Source organism: Oncorhynchus mykiss, chromosome 18 (genome assembly GCF_057628025.1).
Source record: "Oncorhynchus mykiss isolate SJ-2025 chromosome 18, ASM5762802v1, whole genome shotgun sequence".
Lineage (NCBI taxonomy): Eukaryota > Metazoa > Chordata > Actinopteri > Salmoniformes > Salmonidae > Oncorhynchus > Oncorhynchus mykiss.
The window spans coordinates 17,725,147-17,734,356 of NC_143039.1; the positions used below are offsets into that span (position 1 = coordinate 17,725,147).

Here is a 9,210-nt window from a genome sequence, read left to right on the forward strand (position 1 = left end):
TAAAGCCATGGTCATGGACCACTAGCCTTCATTTACACACAAGAACTCTACTGGCACAAGTAGCCGGCATCAAATGACCACGCACTGCTGTTGTCTGCAGCCCAGCGATGCTGGTGGCGAAATCGATCATCCAAAACTGCTTCCATCAGCGCAGGTGGATGGCATGCTGCATGGAAACCGCGTGGTTCTTTAAATGCCTTTACACGCACCGCGTAAAACAAGAAACATCGAGACTTTATGCATACAGAGAAAACTGAAGTGTATATGTTGTCTTTCTTGCATAGTAAGTGAAACAGTTTACTTCCCAGCAGACCAGAGTTGAATAACGCCTGCGGCCCTACGGAGAGTAGGTTGGTTTCACCATGTGTCCCCCGGCGTGACATTTCACCATAGAGCCTGTGCTTATAAAAACTATGACACAATGTGACTCGGAAACCTCGAGGCTTGACTCCTGGACCACATCATTCCCCCATTATAATCCCCCTCTTCCTATTCCCCATTTCCACAGCATCTTGTAAAAAGACCACTTGCTTATCTCGAACGGCAACCCTATACATCTGCGTTAATACATTATGCATTTGAATGGGGAACCTCCTCGCCTCATGCCGCCGAGGGTTTCAAAACAAGTAATCCGACGGAAGCAGATGTATTATTTATGTACAAAGCACTGGTTTTATTATTCAGAGATCTACATCATCCCTGTCGAAATTATGACCGCTTTTCCCTAATTGCTGTTGACAGCTGAGACCATGCGCACCGGTGAAGGATACATTAGCGGCAGCGAATAACAACCTGCGCTCGGCTCAACACAGAACAGCACTCCGCTGGTATGATCTAATATCATAACACAATCATACTTAGTACAAGTTTACATTGCGACACTGTTAATTAGACTACATGCTTCAAGTTAATCACACAGGGTAATATTCTTAACAATACCGTAACAATACATCGTGCAGATTTATTTGCCTAGTATGAAGATTTAATTGCAATAGCGCAGCGGTTTCCTTTCATAAACTCATCTATTTGACAAGTTACTATTATATTTAGGCTATAGTACCTCTCTCTCTGAACTTGTGATGCAAGATATTGGAGGAAAGTTGACGCCTATGTCAGTGATTCGGGCGCACTTCGGTGGCTTTGCCAAACCACCATCAGCAATATAGCTACACTTAACGATTAATATAGCTAACGATCGAAACTCTATAGTCACCTGCTGCCAGTTCTCCTCCAGCGAAGGCATCGCAGAGAAGTAGCCGGTGTCATGCACGAGCTGGAGTTCCTGAAAAATACCGTGATTCGCCAAAACGTCCATGGTGATGCTCTGTATGCGGAGCGCAGAAAGGAGACTGTTCCACGAAAAAAAGGAATCCGGCTGCGCCTAATCAAATGTCAAAATCCACGTTCATGCCAGTCCTTTCAGGAAATATAATGCATAGAAAGAAACATAAACAGATCCGAAAGAAGGAAATATATAGTTTCACTATTTGCTGGAGACTCTAATGAACGAGTTTAGACTTGGTGATAAACGCAAACTTGCAGAGATGATGGAGGCTCCATGTGTATCCGTAGGATATTGCTAGGTAGTAACCTTGCTCATCCCCACTAGGCTTTTCCCCAGCGCTCCGCTTCCGTAGGAAAATGTTCGGGCAGGATGGTAGTAGGCTACAGGCATCGCAAGACAAACGGGGAGGAGAGTAGCGAGTGGAGGGGCGTGTACATACTGTCAATCAACTTCGTGCGTGGCTATATAAGGTAAATGGCTTTGACGATCCCGCCAAAGGGGCGATTTGACAGGTTAAGGTGTGTAAGAGGAGGAGATATGCAAATCATTGGACCACAATAGGCTCTCGGTTATAGGCCTACACATTAACCATATACTCTACGTGTGACTAAAGTAGTAGACCAAAGAATTTAGAAAGACAAACACAGACCTTGGAGTTGCTTTGAAGGTACCAGGTCACCCGTGATACAAGTCAGTATTCGACATCCATCCATGTCTGAGGAAGTCCGGAAATGACGTGAAAAAGGCCACTAGGGGCAATTGTGAGCGCTGTTACCTTTTAAGTAGGTTTCGTTTTGTTTGGGTGTTGGGGATGGTGAATGGGGGTGTAAGCATCTGCTACTGTTGCAGAAAGTTGAACCCAGTGATAAAAGTAATTTTTGAGACTTTGGTTTTAAGCCTGTCCCAAACCTTAACCCTTACGTTAACCATTTGGAGTTAATGACTAACCTCCCTCTAGTGCAACAGGTTGCATGTTCGAATCCAATGATAGAAAGTTATTTTTTAGATTTTTGTTTTAAGCCTATCTCAAACCTTTACCCTTAATCATTCAAAGTTCATGTCTAACCTTAACCACTTCAACATTGTGCGTTTGGAACAACTTCAAAATGATGAAAGTCTTATTGTGACGTGAGACTGTGAGAGTTTGTTGAAGGAACCAACATGTAGCAGTACATGTAGGATATACCCTGTGTCTTTCTCATTTGGGGTCACCAATTTACACAAGGCCCATTATGTGAGGTAAACAGGATATAGTGTATATAACAGTATTCTTCAGTGCAATGAAGTTGTTGGAATACGCCTCAAAGTTTGTGAATGGAACATAACTCTCGTTTGACAATAGACTACCATTGTGTGTTAGGGGTGCTTGTCACTACGACCTCTTCTGAAAGAGGACGTGAAGGAAGACTCCCCATGTGAGAATGAACTCAACCTTTCATCCCCAGACCCTACATTTTCTTAGTCTATGTAGACAAGATTGTTGGCATCTTAAAAGTCCTGCTGAGACTGAGGCTGCCCTAATATGGACACCGTAATACAAACATACAGTACCAATCAAAAGTTTGGACACACCTACTCATCCAGGGGGTTTTCTTTATTTTGACTATTTTCTACATTGTAGAATAATAGTGAAGACATCAAAACTATGAAATAACACATATTGAATCATGTGTTATCAAAATACATTTTAGCCACCCTTTGCCTTGATGACAGCTTTGCACTCTTGACATTCTCTCAACCAGCTTCACCTGAAATGCTTTTCCAACAGTCATGTGCTGAGCACTTGTTGGCTGCTTTTCCTTCATTCTGCTGTCCAACTCATCCCAAACCTTCTCAATTGGGTTGAGGTCGGGTGATTGTGGGGGCTAGGTCATCTGATGCAGCACTCCATCACTCTCCTTCTTGGTAAAATAGCCCTTACACAGCCTGGAGGTGTGTTGGGTCATTGTCCTGTTGAAAAACAAATGATAGTCCCACTAAGCCCAAACCAGATGGGATGGTGTATTGCTGCAGAATGCTGTGGTAGCCATGCTGGTTAAGTGTGCCTGGAATTCTAAATAAATCACAGACAGTGTCACCAGCAAAGCACCCCCACACCATCACACCTCCTCCTCCATGCTTTATGGTGGGAAATACACATGTGGAGATCATCCGTTCACCCACACCACGTCTCACAAAGACACGGCGGTTGAAACACAAAAATCTCAAATTTGGACTCCAGACCAAAGGACAGATTTCCACCGGTCTAATGTCCATTGCTCATGTTTCTTGGCCCAATCACGTCGCTTCTTCTTATTGGTGTCCTTTAGTAGTGGTTTCTTTGCAGCAATTCGACCATGAAGGCCTGATTCACACAGTCTACTCTGAACAGTTCATGTTGAGATGTGTCTGTAACTTGAACTCTGTGAAGCATCTACAGTGGGGCAAAAAAGTATTTAGTCAGCCACCAATTGTGCAAGTTCTCCCACTTAAAAATATGAGAGAGGCCTGTAATTTTCATCATAGGTACACTTCAACTATGACAGACAAAATGAGAAAAAAAAATCCAGAAAATCACATTGTAGGATTTTTAATGAATTTATTTGCAAATTATGGTGGAAAATAAGTATTTGGTCAATAACAAAAGTTTATCTCAATACTTTGTTATATACCCTTTTTTGGCAATGACAGAGGTCAAACGTTTTCTGTAAGTCACAAGGTTTTCAAACACTGTTGCTGGAATTTTGTCCCATTCCTCCATACAGATCTCCCCTAGAGCAGTGATGTTTTGGGGCTGTTGCTGGGCAACACGGACTTTCAACTCCCTCCAAAGATTTTCTATGGGGTTGAGGTCTGGAGACTGGCTAGGCCACTCCAGGACCTTGAAATGCTTCTTACGAAGCCACTTCTTCGTTGCCCGGGCGGTGTGTTTGGGATCATTGTCATGCTGAAAGACCCAGCCACGTTTCATCTTCAATGCCCTTGCTGATGGAAGGAGGTTTTCACTCAAAATCTCACGAGACATGGCCCCATTCATTCTTTCCTTTACACGGATCAGTCGTCCTGGACCCTTTGCAGAAAAACAGCCCCAAAGCATGCTATTTCCACCCCCCTGCTTCACAGTAGGTATGGTGTTCTTTGGATGCAACTCAGCATTCTTTGTCCTCCAAACATGTCGAGTTGAGTTTTTACCAAAAAGTTATATTTTGGTTTCATCTGACCATATGACATTCTCCCAATCTTCTTCTGGATAATCCAAATGCTCTCTAGCAAACTTCAGACGGGCCTGGACATGTACTGGCTTAAGCAGGGGGACACGTCTGGCACTGCAGGATTTGAGTCCCTGGTGGCGTAGTGTGTTACTGATGGTAGGCTTTGTTACTTTGGTCCCAGCTCTCTGCAGGTCATTCACTAGGTCCTCCCGTGTGGTTCTGGGATTTTTGCTCACCGTTCTTGTGATCATTTTGACCCCCATTTTGACCCCTTGTTATCATTTTGCTAATAATTGCTCCTACAGTTGATTTCTTCAAATCAAGCTGCTTACCTATTGCATTTTCAGGCTTCCCAGCCTGGTGCAGGTCTACAATTTTGTTTCTGGTGTCCTTTGACAGCTCTTTGGTCTTGGCCATAGTGGAGTTTGGAGTGTAACTGTTTGAGGTTGTGGACACGTGTCTTTTTATACTGATAACAAGTTCAAACAGGTGCCATTAATACAGGTAACGAGTGGAGGACAGAGGAGCCTCTTAATGAAAAAGTTACAGGTCTGTGAGAGCCAGAAATCTTGCTTGTTTGTAGGTGACCAAATACTTATTTTCCACCATAATTTGCAAATAAATTCATAAAAAATTCTACAATGTGATTTTCTGGATTTTTTTTCTCATTTTGTCTGTCATAGTTGAAGTGTACCTATGATGAAAATTACAGGCCTCTCTAATCTTTTTAAGTGGGAGAACTTTCACAATTGGTGGCTGACTAAATACTTTTTTGCCCGACTGTATTTGGGCTGTAATTTCTGAGGCTGATAACTCTAATGAACTTATTTTCTGCAGCAGAGGTAACTCTGGGTCTTCCTTTCCTGTGGTGGTCCTCATGAGAGCCAGTTTCATCATAGCGCTTGATGGTTTTTGCGATTGCACTTGAATAAACTTTAAGAGTTCTTGAAATGTTCCGCATTGACTGACCTTCATGTCTTAAAGTAATGATGGACTGTCATTTCTCTTTGCTTATTTGAGCTGTTCTTGCCATAATATGGACTCTGTCTTTTACCAAATAGGGCTATCTTCTGTATACCATCCCTACCTTGTCACAACACAACTGATTGGCTCAAACACATTAAGAAGGAAAGACATTCCACAAATGAACTTTTAAGATGGCACAATTGAAATGTTAATTGAAATGCATTCCAGGTGACTACCTCATGAAGCTGGTTGAGAGAATGCCAAGAGTGTGCAAAGCTGTCATCAAGGCAAAGGGTTGCTATTTGAAGAATCTCAAATAAAAAATATTTGGATTTGTTTAACACTTTTTTGGTTACTACATGATTCCATATGTCTTATTTTGTCATTTTGATGTATTTCACTATTATTCTACAATGTAGAAAATAGTAAAAATAAAGAAAAACCCTTGAATGAGTAGGTGTTCTAAAACTTTTGACCGGTAGTGTATATGAGACTGAGGCTGTCTTAATATATATTGACTCAGGAGACTAAAAACAGGTAGACGAAAACTATTCTGATGCCTACTTTCACCTCATCTGTTTTTATGTGAGTAACAGAGCTTATTTGCCTGGATTTGTGTCAGTCTAGTTTATACTGAGTTACCTTACACACACAAACACACACACACACACACACACACACACACACACACACACACACACACACACACACACACACACACACACACACACACACACACACACACACACACACACACACACACACACACACACACACACACACACACACACACACACACACACATACACACACTCACACTCACACGGTGGCATGCAGCAGAGCCGTAATCTTATTACAGTGTTCTGGGAGGCTGGCTGACGGCCCTGGATGTGTGACTTACACATGGCATTTGGGGAGGGAGAGCACGCTGTGAGCTGATGAAGCACTGACTGACATTTATCCATTTGACTCGTTCAGCTCTCACTCTGTCTCACTCTCTCTCTGTCTCTCTATTTCTCTCTCACAGACACAGGGACACAGACAAACACACGCATGCACACACGTAACCACACAGTCTCTTTCTCTCTACCTCCTCTCTACACCTCTCCCTCTCCATTTTTCTCCCTACCTGTTGAACCAGAGAGAGAGAGAGGGCTCAGATAAGATGTTCTCCCTACGTGTTGAGTCAGAGAGAGACCTCAGATAAGATGTTCTCCCTACATGTTGAGTCAGAGAGAGAGAGAGCTCAGATAAGGTGAAAGAAAAACTAACGATAGAGCTCAGACCAAGACATGTAGCACCAACACACACACACAGGCATTTTGCTTATCTCTGCATGGTTGACTGAGGTGTAAATATTTAACAACTGCTGGTGAGGACCCTGGTGGGCATCTCTGGGGAGTAAACCTACCATCACACACACACACACACACACACACACACACACACACACACACAGTATGACCTTATCATACCAGCCTATGTTATGTGGCAGTAAACACACACACACGGCGTATCACCGTATCATCCCAGCCCATGTTGCATAGTGGTAAAGTGCATGCATACACAAGCTGCTATTGCAACATAAAAGCTTCCGTCGGTTCCATCGAGAGTCCCTGTGTGCATGCATATCATAGATAAAAAACAAACCGTCCACCACTCTGCTCACACTGTTGCACCGGGATGCTGACATCGCTTTCACCTGGCAGTTAGTGCTTTTACAGTATAAATAATTGAACGACTGCGATCCATCATTGGAATATGAGGCAGCAGGGCTGCTAATCCCGTCAGCTGAATGCAGGGCTTTTATTGAGGAAGATGGATCAGGACAATTTCAATGGACTTTAGTAGAGCAGAGAGCACAATGACAGATGCCCTTTACCCAAAAGGCAGTGGCTGGGTGTGTCACTGACAGGAGTTCACTCATTCAGGTATTTAAGCAGGATGAGATTAATGGGGACCTCTATGCTCGGTGTTCATTGGTTCTAGTCTATTATGGTAAGCCTGCAGTGGAGTGGAACATCCATATGACCGCACATTTCAATGGTGATGTCTATGTGTGTGTTACCGTGGTTGCACTTCCTGGGGCAGTTTCTGGGACTCAGATTCTATCTATTCTTGGACTAATAAATGTTTTCAATGGAGATGCTTCATTGAAGCGATCACTGGTGTAGTGGTGCCTGGAGAAGTGGGTATACTCTCATTTTGCCAAAACATTTCCCAAACAGATCGCCCGGCGAAGTAATGGCGGCCTGTGTGAAAAATCATGTGAGAATTGTACTCTGAATGACCTAAAATGATCAATGCCATATTGGTCTCTCACAGTAAGACCAAACCAAGCTGTGCTGGTGAGTAGGCTAATAGTAGACTACCATTAAAACAGATGAGTCAGAAATGAACAGGTTTCTGATTGTTCCCATTTCTTTCAGGTTTTAGCTCTCAAAGTCACACTTTTTAAATAGAAAAACAACAACATTGGATGTTCTAAGTTCACAACAATGCTTAAATCACATCAGGAGACCACTTTTGAGGACTGGGTAAAATCTAAGAAATGTAGATAATTTTGTTGCGTCGTTATCCTTTAATGAAAGTGTACAGGCAACCAGTGTTTCTGTAGCACACATGAGATGGAGCAGAACAAATGGCCACTGGATCATGATATCATGTGGCCAGGAAGACATAGGCTACTTTAGTTAACGTTTCATTGAGAAGGTTTTGGGGAAGCCGTTCCATCTGAAAACAGTTGCATGTGTGGTGTACGTTTCAGAACAGTGTTTTCCAGCTGATGACATTCTGGAACATTGGCATGTAGGCTTAACCACCATGTGCACATCGCTGCACTCAAATGTGCAGAAATAACAGTTTATCAACATTTTAAGATAAACAGTCTGATCTGTTCCATCAGCCGTATTAATTGATACAGCATATACCTCCACTACACTACTTTGATACACATCAGAGGGAATTATGAAGTGTGTATATGCAATGCCCACTGAAGAAAAGGTGTGTATATGGGTGTATACCTGCATATAGAGTACCACAGTATGAGCCATTATAACCATAACATCTATCGGTCAAACAGGGAAATGGTTCCATTCATTTTCCCCATAGGGGGTTTCAGAAACACTTCAAATAAGGGCTGTGTTTCGTGTCTTCTTACCCTGGCGTGGCGTATTGATAACCATGTAAATCTCTCTCGGACAAGGTGACTTTTATCAATATATTTGCCTCTATTTACTCTCAGAATCGAAAAATGTTAATTAGCAAAATCCCCTATGGGGAAAAATGAATGGTGGAAAAACGATTGGAACCATTTCCCTGTTTGACCGCTAAGTTTTATGGGTATTATGACACCTCCCCTGTGGGGCTCTATACCCTTCACTACACCACTGGAAGAGATTGTTCCTCAGCACGGGAAACAGGCTTGGGTTCAGCATGATGCAGTGCCTACACCCTGGATGTCTAGATGTGTATGTACATAGATAACTATACATATGCACTACCAGTTTGCAGCGGGAAGTCAAGACCACAGCTGAAATCTAAGGCCTTTTGTAGCACCCTAATGGACAGTTCTCCTCTTCAGACTATTTTCTAAGACTCTATGCTTGGGCCCTGAATGCTGCAGACCTCCTCACTACCATCCTCCATTACTCATCTGAGCAAGGAGACAGGAGGGAGGAAGAGAGGAGGGAGGGACTGGAGGGATTTGGAGTGACAGACTGAGAAAAACAGAAAAACGATAATGAATGCTAGGGGTTTCGGAGGTTC

The 9,210-nt window shown here is 43.0% G+C and overlaps 1 protein-coding gene across 1 annotated transcript in view; it reads right to left on the minus strand.

Annotated features, from left to right (window-relative positions):
* Positions 1-1,695, minus strand: part of LOC110516308 (Krueppel-like factor 7) — a 60,380-nt gene extending 58,685 nt beyond the window's left edge. The window contains exon 1 of the mRNA XM_090207504.1: positions 1,214-1,695. Within this exon, the coding sequence (XP_090063630.1) occupies positions 1,214-1,315 (102 nt within the window). The 5' untranslated portion in view covers positions 1,316-1,695. The remainder of the gene's footprint in view (positions 1-1,213) is intronic.
* Positions 1,696-9,210: the final 7,515 nt, after the last annotated feature.